Source organism: Panthera onca, chromosome D3 (genome assembly GCF_046562875.1).
Source record: "Panthera onca isolate mPanOnc1 chromosome D3, mPanOnc1 haplotype 2, whole genome shotgun sequence".
NCBI lineage: Eukaryota > Metazoa > Chordata > Mammalia > Carnivora > Felidae > Panthera > Panthera onca.
The window spans coordinates 17216973-17231408 of NC_138350.1; the positions used below are offsets into that span (position 1 = coordinate 17216973).

General features: G+C 56.2%; 1 protein-coding gene across 7 annotated transcripts in view; it reads left to right on the forward strand.

The window, feature by feature from the left end:
* UBE3B (ubiquitin protein ligase E3B) overlaps positions 1-3911 on the forward strand; it is a 52482-nt gene extending 48571 nt beyond the window's left edge. For all 7 annotated transcript variants that reach the window (XM_060612510.3, XM_060612509.3, XM_060612512.3 and 4 more), the window contains 2 exons: positions 686-778; positions 1702-3911. In XM_060612510.3, the coding sequence (XP_060468493.1) occupies positions 686-778; positions 1702-1893 (285 nt within the window). In that variant the 3' untranslated portion in view covers positions 1894-3911. The remainder of the gene's footprint in view (positions 1-685; positions 779-1701) is intronic.
* The last annotated feature ends 10525 nt before the right edge of the window (positions 3912-14436 follow it).

The window sequence follows — 14436 nt, forward strand, 5'->3', positions numbered from 1 at the left end:
GAGTCCCGACAGTCTGGCAAGGGAGCAGGGCTGATTGCCCGTAGGCCCCATCTCAGGTCTTGGTCTGCCCCTCAGCCTTGCTGGCCCTTGAGGCCTGGTTTTTGTCCACATGCTGAGAGCAGATTCATCTGTCAGAGACCACTCACAGAGACTGCTCTGTAAACCAGCAGGCCGGGAGCTCGGGTGAGCACACCCACATACCCTTGCCTGCGTGGCTAGGAAGCCGAGCAGGAAGCCAGGTGCAGGGGGAGCAGGGCCCCCTCTCCTGTGCCACGCTTGGTGGGCATCACCGTCTCACTGTCCCCAGTGCTCCCGTTGCATGGTGTCTGAGCGATGGTCACCGTGCCAGACCCACTGGGGATCAGTCCCGTGTGGGGAGTTTGTGTTGTTCCTGAACTCTTGAGTTGCACATTGTCCACCCAGTGATGGGATTGATGCCCACAAAGTCACACCCACTGGTGTGGTCTTCAGGGGTTTTTAACCTTCGAGAGCAGCACCCTTAAGAGAGATGTGAGATGTGTTCCGGCCCTTGGACCGAATGCACTCTCTGTCACCGTCCTGGCAGCTGCACGGCAGTTAATGGGACCGTGACCGGAGAAGGCAGAAAAGGGAAGCTCGCCTGTAAGGGGCCTGTTTTGAGGGAGCAAGGGCCCCACTCTGTCCCCCAACCTGCCTTGTGTTGCAGTTTGTGACCAGCTGCTCCAGGCCCCCGCTCCTGGGATTCGCCTACCTCAAGCCTCCTTTTTCCATCCGCTGTGTTGAAGTGTCAGACGATCAGGTACCACTGCCGGGGGTGGTGGGGGGAGAGTCGGCCCCTCTTGGTTGTTGTCAGCTCTGCCCACCGGCTGGAGCCTCCACCCGGTCCGTGTCCGCACGGCAGGCAGCGCGGCTCCTCGGAGCCCCGTGAGAAGGTTCCACGGCCCTCTGGCCGGGAGAGCGGTCCGGCACCCAGAGGGTACCCTCAGATCCGGGCTGCTCTGGGGCCTGAGCTTTCCTTACTCCCTTAGGAGAAAGTACCCGGGAGCGGTTTTGGCAGCTGCCGGCCCAACCAGGGCTCCGGGTGTGAGGGGCGGTGGGAGAGAGGGGTAGGGACGCTGGCTGAAGAGTGGGCGGCACAAGCCCGAATGCCGGCCGTGCACATCCAGCACGTCGCTTCGTCTCCTCGTCTGTGCGGGAGAACGATGCCTTCGGGGTCATCATGCTGTGTGGAAGGGGCCCTCGAAGAGTCGCCAGTGAAAGGGTCTCAGCCCTCCCCTCACCACCCCTGCACGTGGCTCCCTTCAGGATGGTGCGGTCTGGGCTCCAGGTCCCTCGTGAAACACTAGACGACCCTCAGTCCCCTTACTTAAGGAGGCTGCCCCGCTTACGGTCCTCCTTAGGCTGCCACGCTGGCAGTAGGAATCGTTCAGCCGCATTAGGCATGATTTTGTACCTCGAGTATTCTTGCAGTATTCTGGCTCTTTGAAAACCGCTAGCCAGCAGTTAACCGGAAAGCCCTGTCTCTGAGCGCGTACTTAACACAGGAGTCCGTGTGCAGGACCGAGCCGCGGGGGCCGCCTCCGTGCACTCAGCGCTCGGGGCCAGTCGTGCCGCGACTGGGGGCTGGCCTCGGGCAGCAGCGTGCGCGCTCGTCAGCCCGCCGTCGTGCTCCGCCCCTGGCGCCGGGCGCCTCCCGCCCAAGGCTGTGGTGTGTGCTTGCAGGACACCGGGGACACCCTCGGCAGTGTCCTCCGGGGCTTCTTCACCATCCGCAAGCGGGAGCCGGGTGGCCGCCTGCCCACATCCTCCACCTGCTTCAACCTGCTCAAGCTGCCCAACTACAGCAGGAAGAGCGTGCTCCGCGAGAAGCTGCGCTATGCCGTCAGCATGAACACGGGCTTCGAGCTCTCCTAGCTCCCGCGCCCGCCCCCACCCTGGCCGACTCCCGGCGTCCCGGGCCCTTCGGCTCCGGGGGCAGCGGCGCCCTGGGAAAGTGACCACAAGCCAGGTGACCTCTCACTCTCTATAGCCATGAGACTCCCCTGTGGCCTCAACAACTTGGGACGCACGAGACAACTCCATAGCATTCCCTAGGTGACACTGATGGGAAGGGTGTTGAGAATAAACCTCCAAGTTCCGCCAGCGCTGCTCCTTTTCTCCTACTTTCCGGGGGCCTGTGACGCAGAGGGCCTTCTTCTGATGGTTCGGTTTCTCGGTGAGTCTTTTCTTTCCCTAACTCTGAGCTGTGTATGAACAAGTCCCAAGAACTCCCAGGGTCCAGAGTGTTTTTCATGACACGGGCCCGAGTGTGCAAAGCCCACTACAGGTGAGGCGCTCTCCTTCCGTTTCCGAAAACTCTTTACTCAGGTAAGGCCTCGCCAAGCCTCTATGCACTCGACAAAGTCTCTGCCCCCTCCGGGCCACAGCGGCCTCTCTCCAGACCGCCAGGCTCACCTGCTGCCCGGGGAAGCAGAGGTGCCCGCCAGGGAGGCCGTGGAGCCCAGGAAGTTCAGGGCGCTGCCCCCACCTCGAAACCACGCATTCCACACAGCGGCAGTGCCCCTTCCCCTGTCTCGCCTCAGATTCTGTGCGCACTCAGCAGGCTGAGCGGCCCGGAGGCTTCCACTGGCTTGACCCCATCTTGTGCACGCACCTTGGCATCTGGCTTTGGGGGAAAAAAACCCTTGGCCCTTAAGAGCAACTCTGTTTCCAGAAGGCTCTGGCTGTTCCCCCAAACCTGCTGATTGCTAAGAGGGCGGCTGCCTTCTCCCCGCTGGTGTGCCCTACTTGCTGTCTAGTAAGGAACAAACACTAGCCAAGTTACCCAGCCTGTCCGGGCAGTGACTTTCCTCCATTGATGATACAGTTGCAAAACAAACAAACAAAAAAACCTTGGATCTTACCGCTCATCCATCCTCAACGCAGGGAACCGGGAGCCCTTTCCCTGATGGAGGCTCAAAGGGCTGAGGAAACTCTGAGTTGGGGTTTGGGGTTTTGTTTTCTTTACTTCATTTTCTCTTCCAACCCATTATGTCCCCTCCCCCCACCCTCATTCCTACCCCTTGTCCTGAGAACTTTAGTCTAGATCCAGGGACTTGAGACAGAGGACGTGTCTGTGGCCTGTGTTGACAGCCATCCACCCTCACCCACCCCGTCAAGCTCCTTACGCATCCCTACCGCCAAGGTAGAAGCCGGGAGTGCCTGGTCCCTCCTCTGCTCTGTGGAGCCGGCTGAAGGCTGACAGCTCTCTTCCAAGCAGCAAAGCACCTTCCAGCATGCTGGTGGCAAAGCGGGCAAGACCTGTCTCCATGGCCTTCATCAGAGGGTCACAGCTGGGTACCACGTCCTGCTCGGGTTCAACCCTGGCTCTGTTAGAGCCCCTGCACTTCTGGAAAACAGAGTTTAACTTTGATGGCAAGACGGCAAGGAATCTAAAGACAGACAGGAATTTGTTATTTAAGACTTGTTAGTAACCTCTAGATCTATGGATTTGCCACTTTAAATAACCCGACTCTCCTAAAGCTCTCCTCTGAATGTGTGCAGGTGCACTGAGCAGGTTTGTACGTTTATGCTGCGGCCCAGATTGTCCACCTGCACAAAGACGTGTGATTCCCCCTCAGCTTTTATTACCTGAGAATCCGCCAGCGTGGGACTGGGGAGAGAGTGGTTTCCAAGCACCAAGGTCAACTTTATTTGTTCTTTTGATGAGGAGGGGTAGTTTGTGATTTCGTTTAAATTCTCTTCAACAGCTGGAAATATTGCACTATCTAAAACCCTGCATCTGGACTTTTATGGCTGGTGTTCGTTGACACCTCGGTGGCTCTTGATGGCTCTAAAAAGTTGTGGCATTTTTTTGTCATTGTTGTTTCATAGATAACCTAGAGATTAAAACGTGATCAGAGGCTTTATTAAATTTGTACTTCAGCACGTGATGGCTGTGTTCTGCTTTTTATCTGAAGGAGCGCTCTTCGACCACGTGTGTGGATAGCTCACGATGGGGCGCCTGGAGCTTAAAGGGCACGTAGGCTCCTGCAGCGGAAAGAAGGTACAAAGGAAAATGTAACAGGCTCCCCAATCTCACCCACTAAGCAGAGTCAGTAGCGGTTGACAGTGTCCTGTTTGCTTCCACTTCTGTTTTGAGAAGTAGCACACTTCAGATAAAGCGAAGGTCGTCTTCAGCACCGCCCGGGCCCTCGCCCTCTCACCCACCTCCCAGAGGCAGCCATCGCCCTGGAGTACGTGTCTTACACACAAATGGATAGAAGCGATAGATGTATGTCTGTTGAAAACAATCCACATAAATTCCCGAGCGTGTGAGGGCAAACCTTACAGCTACGTCTGGGTCCATTCAGCCTTGCCCCCACGCTGAGGATCATCCTTGCAGGATATACAGCCGTGTCTCATTCTGTTCAGCCCAGATTTATACTCCGCAGGAAACCCATGTCAAACCTGCCCGTTTTTCCGTGGTGCCTCCAGCCTCCTGTGAGTTCTCCCTGCCTGGAGCAGGGAGCCCTTGGAGGGTCTGAGCGGGAAGCTGACCCCCTGAAATCCAGGGACTCAGGAGAAATGTCTTGAAAGCCTGGCAGCTCTTTTACAACAGTCAGAACACCTGGGCACCCAAGAGAAATCCATGCGTGCCGGCTTTTCTCACCTGGAGCATTTATACCACGGGAGGGAAAGAATCCTGCCAAGCTCCCTAAACAACATCAGTAGGGTCCAGCATGAGACACCCAGAGCCTCATTCTGTGCCAAAAGAATGACTTTTTTTTTTTGAGAGTGTAGGAGCGGGAGAGAGGGGCAGAGGGAGAGAAAGAATCCCACGCAGGCTCCACACTCAGCAAAGAGCCTGACGTGGGGCCCGATCCCACGACCCTGGGACCACGACCTGAGCTAAAATCGAGAGTCGGCCGCTCCACCGACTGAGCCACCCAGGAGCCCTTAGATGAAGACGATTTTAATAACACGGCCAGAACTTGCAAGTGCCTGAGAATATTTACATGGAACGCTGGTCTCCGCAGCGTTTCTGACCTAGCAGAGCCATGAGCCTATCTTTGTCCCGTTAACTTAGCAGATGTCATGCTACGAAAAGTGACAGGGTCGCGAACAGACAGGTTATCTCTGAGGTTGGTTAACATGTAGATAGATCCAGGGCTCCCTCGGGCCCCAGACTTATTTCCTGGAAAGCTCGTAGGTTGATTAGAGCAGCTGCAGAACTGTGGAAAGTGGTTGGTCTGGAGCACCGTTTAGAGAAGCAGAGCGCGGGCTCGGGACCACGGAGACGCGTGCCAACCCTGACTTCCTGCTCCATCCCAGGCCGGCCTCTGCGTGCACCTCTTCAGAGTCTCCTGTCCCCTTCAGGGGGCGCGGGGCTTAAATGAAGCAGCACAAAGCCCGCAGCCCGCTCAGTTCCTGGCACCGAGTCCGCACTCAGATGTTAGTCCTATTCCTACCTTTGCCCACCTTGGCACTAGAAGGAAACGGGACTACCCATGACTTGTCACTTAGGCCCCGACCCGACTTCCGGGAGCTTCCGCTGCCACCGACCGACATAGCAGGGCAGTGAGAAATCATATGGAGAAGTCTCGTCTGCAGTCTCCCTCTGGAACTTCTGCAGGAATGGGGGGCAGGTGCACTCACGGAGGCCCAGACAGGATCCAAGGGTCTCTCCAGTGTTCGGAGTCGCAAGGAAGTCGCTCCCTCTGTAATCGTCGGGAGAACTAACCTTTGTTGCAAGCACGTGCTTGGATCGCGACTTGACTCCGGAGTCTGAGCTGAGCGAGTGCACTGGACAGAGCAAGGGATTTGGAGCCTCTGGAACCGGGTTCGCATCCTGGCTCTGCTGTCCACTCGCCCTGAGGCCAGGGACAAGACCCTCGGCGTCTCTGGGCCGTGCCTCCCTCTCCCACAGAATGGGCCTAGCAGCAGCCCGCACATAGTGTGGCCCGAAAAGCCCCAGCCTGTGCCGGGCCCTCTGTGGACAGTGATACGGTGATTCACCGCTGGTGTAACCGTCCTCGTTATTTTATTCCAGCGACCTAGTTGACGCCCTCTCTGGAGTTCTGTCTTTCACACTCCGTGTGAGGAGGCATCCATAGGTGTCAGCGGGACGTGCCGAGGGGCTTCTGCCGGGCTTCACCCTCAGCCTCCGGTTTTTGGCTCCTTTGCCCAAGCCCTCGCCGTGTCCTGAGCCTTCCGCCATACGGGCCCGGCAGCCGCATCCCCTTCGTGGCTTTCCCAGCCCTCGGCAGTTGGGTGGCCCCTGAGCCGCGGGGAGACTCAGAGACTCGGGCAGACCGGGGTCTGTGTCATTTTACAGACCCTCCGCCAAGAGAGCCAGACGGCGAGAATGCTCGGTGACCACAGGAGAGGCCCCGCAGGTGTGACCTGCTTCTCTGACCCCGGAGAAGCCTGCAGAGGAAGCCGAAAGCGTAAGTCAGACTCCAGGCTTCCCGAACACCGTGTGCCCACGAGTCACCGAGGGGGACCCGCCTGATTCAGCGGCTCTGGGGGGCCCGGGGGCCCTCGTTCCTGACCGCCTGGCGCCGCACCGCAGACCGCACTCAGGAGCAAAGGTTGGAGCGCGTGCGCCACGCTCCGGGGCCTGGCGTTCAGACACGTGGGGGAAGGAGACCCTGAACTTGGCATCAAACGCTGGTTCAGGTCCGCCGAGTGACTCTGGGCAGGCCTCCAACTTCCTGAACCTTTTCTTCCTCAGCAGGAAAATCGCCCCGACAGTAACCCTCCCACTTACCTCACGGACAGCTCGCGGCTGCGGGGTCTTCCAGACACGGGTGCCAAGCCCAGCCCCGCTTCTCACTGGCCGCGGGAGCTTTGCCCGCCTCTCCTGGCCTCGCTGTCGTCCGCAAAACAGGAGTCGGACCTTACAAAGCCTCTCTGTGGTAATGGGACAAGTCACGCTCCGGGGTCGGAAGAGGGGTCGGGTGTTTTTAGGGAAAAGGGTGCCATCAGGGAAGTGTCCTTTATTTCCCCCCCTGGAAAGAGGGTCTGCACCTCGGAGACAGGAAGGGAGGCGTTCGGGGCCGAGGCAGCAGCCAGACCAAAGGTGAGCTGGTGAGCGGCAGGAGGTGGACCGCATCGCACCCGGGGCAGGAGCGGGGACGCCCTCCCACAGGTGGTGTTGGCAGGAGCTCCCGTCCCCCGGGCCCTCACCCTGAGCACGGCCCGGCGCTCAGCCTTCTGCACGATTTCTTGCCCCTCCTCCTCCCAGGGACCCTGGGCACTCGGTCTGTTCTGCGGGTGCGGATGAGGTTCAAAGAGATACATCCCCTTGCACGAGACCACGCGGCTAGAAAGCCCCAGAGGTGGGATTCGGCCCCGGGTCCGTGTGATTACAAAGGGCCCCCTTCGACCTCCGTCGGCTTTGCTGCCACAGGGAAAGGTCTATGCTGGATATCCCACGGGTGGTGGGGGAGCCGGGAAGGGTTAGAACTCATTGGGTGTGGTGTCGGTTGAGCGTCCGACTTTGGCTCAGGTCATGATCTCGTGGCTCGTGAGTTCGAGCCCCGCGTCGGGCTCCGTGCTGACAGGTCAGAGCCCGGAGCCTGCTTCTGCTTCTCCCTCTCTCTCTGCCCCTGACCCACTCGCGTTCTGTCTCTGTCTCTCTCAAAAATAAGTAAACGTTAAAAAAAAAAGTCACTGGGTGCAAACAGAGACAGGGGACTGCAAGAGAGGGCTCCCCCAGGGAAGGCAGGGGAGCCTGAAGTTGAGGGAAAGACAGACGGGGGCGGGGGGGGGGGGGGGGGTTGGGGGGCGTGGCACGTGACAAACGACGCTTTGTCCTCTTAATATATTGCCTGTTCTGGGCACTGGTACCACACACTGGGCTCCACCACCCTCTCCCCACAGGGCCTGGCCCCACTGACTCCCCGGCCCGCTTGTGTCCCACCCAGGGTCTCTGCCCAGGGAGGGGAGCATCACCCTGTGTGGGGCAAGTGAGGGTCTGCCCGGATGGCGCTGTCACCATCACCGATGATGCCAGACGGACCCAGCAGTTGGCGGGCGTCCCAGCCAGGAGGCAGCCCCCTTGGACAGACTGCCAGAGAGTTCAGGCTTGCCTCCGTTCACCCAAAAATAGGCACACAGGCTGCGCCGGGTGCCAGGGGCACAGTCACAAGGAATGTGGACACCACCCTGCCTTGCAGACCTCACGGTCCGGTTGGGGAAGAGGCGTAACCGATCCAAGGAAGAGATGTCTGAGCACATACCGTGATCATCCGCTCCAGTGCCACACTGTTAGGATGCCCGCTTCACGGCTGGGAAAACTGAGGTTTGGAGACGGCAGGCCCCTTGTCCGAGGCCCTAGAGTTGGTCAGCGGCAGAGCCAAGATTCAAACCCTCATTTGCCACACTCTCAAGCCCTTACCAAGGTCTGAGCAGGCAGAAGAGGGGTGGGAGAGCCTTCCAGACAATGGGATCAAGACTGAGCGAAGCCACAGGGGCTGCTCTGTCCCTTATTCAGAGCCTTCTGCATCTGGTGCCCCATCTACCCTTGAGGGGACTGCTGGAAACAGAATTGCACCCGCTTTGCAGTGAAGGCCCTGCAGGTCTGTAAGGACTTGCTGAGGACCCCAGAGCTCTCGTCTCCTGAGTCCTGGCAAGACCAGGAGAGGTGGCTGTCTGCAGAACAGCACTGTCCCCGGCTGCGGAGGTAAGAGGCTGAGTTGGATTGGGAGCGTACCCGAGCAAGGGTACCTGCTCTGCAGTTACCCTGCCTCCGCCTCCCCCCCCAAAGCTCCCCAGGTGGAGACAGGATGTGGGCGTTGTGGCACCTCTTCCTTAGCTCATCGCTCCCATCCCTGCGAGCTGAGCCCCTCTCCTCACCAGTTGAGCCAGAGACCCAGGGGGGACAAGGTGGAGGCCCAGAACGGCCCCTTAGTGCATCTGGGACCATGATCCATTTGGGGTTGTGGCGTCTTCTCTAGGGAGGCCTTGCTCTCAGCCCCCAAACCATCTTAATAATGACAGCGAACTTGCTACTGCTTGCACAGCAATGGCCAGAGTTCCTTGGTCTTCCCTCTTGGTTTCCTGTAACAGCGGCCCCTGTTGAACCAGCCGGGTGGCCTGTCCCAGCAGGTCCGTGCTATGAAGCTGGGAAGTTGGAGACGCCCACCTCCAGCCACCCTCACGAGGGGTTTCTATCAGCTAGGGTTCTCGAGCTGCAAGTGACAGAAACCGGCTCTGCCTCATGTAGACAGAAAAGGGATTTATCGGCAGGTTTTGAGGACGGGAGACGCGGAGCTGAGCCAGAGCAAGGGCCAGGGTAGTTCAGGGTCTTCGAGAGAGGCTGAAGTCGAGCAGAGTCTTCAGGACTCGGCGGGAACGACTCCGCTCCGACCAGGAACCCATCTTTGTTCCGATCATGCCAGAATCTTCAGGGAAAATTCAGGGAGAGCAAAAAGACCCAGCAAGGCACCGATGTCACTCTTCCATTTATTCATTCAGTAAATGTTCTCGGGCACCTGCCATGTGCCAAGCCCTGTTCTAACTAAGCCCTAGAATACAGCCTACTTTGAGAGAGACAGACACTAATGGGAAACCCAGAAGATCACTTATGATGTGTTGAAAACAGGACAGAGAGCCCCACGGAGATTGTATCCCAGGGGGAAAAGTAACTCCCCAAAAGGGACTTGAGGCATGGCTGTCAAGAGAAGAGGGACCCGAACATAGCAAATATCCACAGGGGGCTTCCTGTTATTGTCAGGACTTTGAAAGCCTACGCTGGCACCCAGGGCAGTGGCAAGGATTTGGATCCTGGAATTAGACTAGACTTTGGATCTGGTCCCAGCCACTTCCTTCCCAGGACCTGGGCCAAATCACCTCATCTTTCCACACCTGCAAAGCGAGGATGATCATTCGTCCCACGTAGGGTCCCCAGGAGGTCAAATGAGGTCAGGCATGCCCCATGCCTGGCATATAATGAGCATTGAATTTACTTCCCACACCAGGTGCTTGATCGCATCCTGGGTGTGGGAGTGTGGGGATGCGCGTGTGCAAGGTGGCCCACCAAGCCAGGCCCTTGACATTGGGGGCTATGTCTGCTGATCCTCCAATGTATTGCATTACAGCTTAATGATTTTATCTTTTTAAGGTAATCTGTACACCCAGCATGGGGCTCGAACTCACAACCCCGAGATCAAGAGTCATGTGCTCCAACGGACTGAGCCAGCTGGGTGCCCCACCATTAGCTTTAACATCCTTCATTCCTTCCTCCTTCTAGCTAAGATTTAAAAAAAAAAAAATTTTTTTTTAACATTTATTTATTTTTGGGAGACAGAGAGAGATAGAGCACAAGCAGGGGAGGAGCAGAGAGAGAGAGGGAGACAGAATCCAAAGCAGGCTCCAGGCTCCGAGCTGTCGGCACAGAGCCCAATGTGGGGCTCAAACTCACAGACTGTGAGATCATGACCTGAGCCGAAGTCGGATGCTCAACCAACTGAGCCACCCAGGCACCCCTTCTAGCTAGGATTTTTTAAGGTACCTTAACTACAGAACTGCCCCCTGAGTCCTCGAACCACCCTGCAAAGCACCCGGCACCAGCTGAAGAAATCCCCCTTCTAAAACACCCCATGTTTCCCAATGGTGTGTGTGCTCTGTCGTTGCAATAGGACAGCGTGACATTGCTCAACTACAGGGGTGTTCCTAGCGGTCTTCAGTGGGAGGACATTGTAAACCAGAAACCCAAGAACATCCCCCTGAAGAAAGCGTTTGCCCCGTCTCAATGCAGCACTGCGGGGAACGGGAGGAGGGGGGACGGACCTGGTGCCTAGCACCCCAGGGAGTTAACTGAGAGAAGAAACAGCTAGAGGAATGTGGCTTCTAGAAGGACAGCCCCTAGCCCTGGATCACCTGCCTGCTGGCAGGAGGAGGGGGGACGGAGATTGTGGCAGAGGTTGGGGCTGGGCTGGGGATGGGAGCTGTCACACTATTTCTCACTGGCTTTAATCTTTGCGTGCTTTGATGTGAAATGTAATTACAGATTCTGAATTACGGTGGGGGCTCATCAGGGCTGACTCATCAATTAGATTTATACGCATTCGGTTGTCGGAGATCTGTGACCCTGATGTTGTCACCTCAAAGCTCTGAGAAATCTGTCCCACCAGCTCGTCCTCTTAGGGAACTGTGGGGTCGAGAAAGCCACTTTTAGGGCCAGCTTGGAGGGACAGTCTGTCCATGCTTGGGCAGCCCAGAGACAATACCTGCCTCTGAAGTCCCCATTCTTTAAAATCTGAGGGCCTTGGCTTAGGAATCCAGAAATGTCAAATACATCTTTGTTCCACTACCTCCGTCGGAAGTCATGCTAACGGATTACTAACACCTGCCAAATCTGGACCCAGCCCAGCCTCAGGCTCCTTTTTTGTTTTTTTAAATTTTTAATGTTTTATTTTTGAGACAGAGACAGAGTGTGAGTGGGGAGGGGCAGAGAGAGAGAAAGAGGGAGACACAGAATCCGAAGCAGGCTCCAGGCTGAGTTGTCAGCACAGAGCCCGATGCGGGGCTCGAATTCGTCAACTGCAAGATCATGACCTGAGCAGAAGCCAGACGCTCAATCGACGGAGCCCCCCAGGCGCCCCTCAGGCTCCTTCTTAACACAGCCTTCCGGGCAGCCCCTCCCGACCAAATGGCATATTGGCATCTCTTTCTCACCCCTGGAATAAGCCCTTCCACTGTCTCCACAAAAGGTAATTGGGAAGGGAAGCTGGGTTTTGCTACCGAAGGCCCAGGTGGAGTGCTGGTTTGTGCCACTTGGCTGACTGTGGCACATTGGATTCATCGCTGTACCCGACGGGGCGCCAGTTTGTCCAAATGAAGTTAGGGTGATAATCCACGGTGAAAATCCATCTAAGATGATAAATACGGATGTTCTTTGTCTACTCTCAAACCCCACGCAAGTTAAAGATGCAGCAGCCGACAGAGGAGAAAGAAGGATGCCAGCGTCCTCGGCATCCTGTGGAAAGCTGGTGTGATCACCTTCCAGGGGCAATCCTCAGTGGGGCCGTGATCATTTTTCTTCCCTCCTCTGTTGCCCTAGAGCCGAAGCCAACCCTCCACATTCAGGCTGCCCGGGAACTGCACTCCAGACAGCCAGCTGTCTCCAGCAGAACGACCAGGGGCATGTTCTCCAGGCTTCTAGAGTTCGGAGGGGCCCCGTGGCTCTGGCTACCGGAGGGAAGCCTACCTTGGCTCCAAGCATCCCGAGAGAGGTAGATGATTTATGACAGGCATGGAAAGCATTTGTCCGTTTCTTTTCTCTTTGGCAGTCATGTTTATTACACAAGTAAGCCTTTGTCAAATCCAACCCAGACTCATTGTTCAAAAAAAAAAAAAAAAAGAAAGAAAGAAAATCCAGACAAACAACTATTAAAGTTAAAACCACCCATAATCCCATGATTTAGAGGTATTTTGTTTTTAATGTTTATTTTTGAGAGAGAGAGAGAGAGAGAGACAGAGTGTGAGCAGGGGAGGAACAGAGAGAGAGGGAGACACAGAATCCGAAGCAGGCTCCAGGGTCTGAGCTGTCAGCACAGAGCCCGACGCAGGGCTCGAACTCACGAACCGTGAGATCATGACCTGAGCCAAAGTCAGACACTCAACCGACTGAGCCACCCAGGTGCCCCTTAGAGGTAAGTATTACTAACACATGGGACAGATCCTTGCATTTTTTCCTATGGTGTATACACACACATGCATTTCTTTTCCGGGAATTAGGTCGTTCTATACATACTATTTTACAACTTGTTTTTTTTTCACTTAAAAGTTTTCTCTTTTCCACAGTAATAAATATATAGACACAATCAATGTCAGTCGTTTTGTGTTTCCTTCTTTTTTTTTTTTTTTGAGAGAGAGGATGCAAGTGAGCAAGGGGCAGAAAGAGAGAGAGAGAAGCAGGACTCACCTGGGGCTCATGTTCACCTAAAGTGGGTCTCGTGCTCACCCGATGCAGGACTTGAACTCACGGACCACCCACGCACCCAGTTTGTGTTTCTTTTTTTTTTTTTTTTTTTTTTTTCAACGTTTTTTATTTATTTTTGGGACAGAGAGAGACAGAGCATGAACGGGGGAGGGGCAGAGAGAGAGGGAGACACAGAATCGGAAACAGGCTCCAGGCTCTGAGCCATCAGCCCAGAGCCTGACGCGGGGCTCGAACTCACGGACCACGAGATCGTGACCTGGCTGAAGTCGGATGCTTAACCGACTGCGCCACCCAGGCGCCCCCCAGTTTGTGTTTCTTATAGCCTCTTACTGTTAACTATTTTCCCTGTTTAGCAATTAGCTCCCTATTGTTAGACACGGTGTCCAGTTTTTCACTGTAATGGGCAGCACTGCCCTGAAAAATCCCAATGGCTCCACCAACCTATTTCCTTTGGAGAAATTCTCGGACGCAGAATCCATAAGGACGTACGTTTCTAGGACTTTCGTGTGCACTGCCAAATTGCCCTCCTGAAAGGTCGTCCTATCTCCAATTCCCCCAGCAGTGGAGAGTCCGCTTCTGTCTCCCCGCTGAAGTCTGCAGGTGAGAGCCACAGGCTCGGAACTCTCTCCAGCTGCTGGGTCCTGCGGCCCGACCCCCGAGGATCCTCAGAAACAAGTTCTTCCTCTCCCACTGGGCCACCCCAAGCGCCCGACAGAGAGTGTGTGGCCGGGAGGGGACAGGGTGCTGGTGCCACCTGGCCCGGCCACTCACAGACACCACCCCTCTCTCCTCCACGGACGCGCCCAGATGCCTTTTCTCGAGGCGGGCTGCCCACACCTTGTGACGGGACAGCGAGCTTTTGAGCTATCATCAACCTTATTTCCCTCTACAGCTCCTACGGAGTTAACAGATGTACGCACGTCTGAGGCAGTCATGCGGCAAGAGACTTTGGGGCCAATCCTTCCCGTTTTGACAGTGTGTAATCGAGGTGAAGCCATAAATTTTATAAACAAGAATAAACGACCCTTAGCAACATATGTCTGCTCGACCCTTCCAAGGTGATCGTAAATAAAGGCACCTGCTGGCTGGAGGAAGGATGTGGGCGCTGCAGATGGCCGGCGATGAGGGCCGAAGGATCTGTGCCTTGGGAGCATCTGGTGGGGGACAGGTCACCCAGCCACCCCCAGGTGCTGAGTCAGCTGGACGCCTTTCCACCATTTATTCGACCACTTCTCCGGGCCATCTTTGCCTCTATGCCCCCCAGGCTGATGCCTGCTTCTCACCCTTTCCCAGAGAGGTAGCTTGTAGCAGGTGGTAGGGGCCCCTCCCCCAGGGTTTATGATACCCTCTTCTCCTCCCCTCCCCTACTTAGCTGTCAATCACTGCCCCAAGGTGGCCCCTGAAAACTGGGGTTCTTGTCCTGGCTCTGCTGCTGCCCACAGGGAGGCCTCGGGTGGCATGAGCCACCGTGGAGAGGTTCAAGAACATGCTGGAGGTAGACAGACCCAAGTTCAAATACGAGTTTG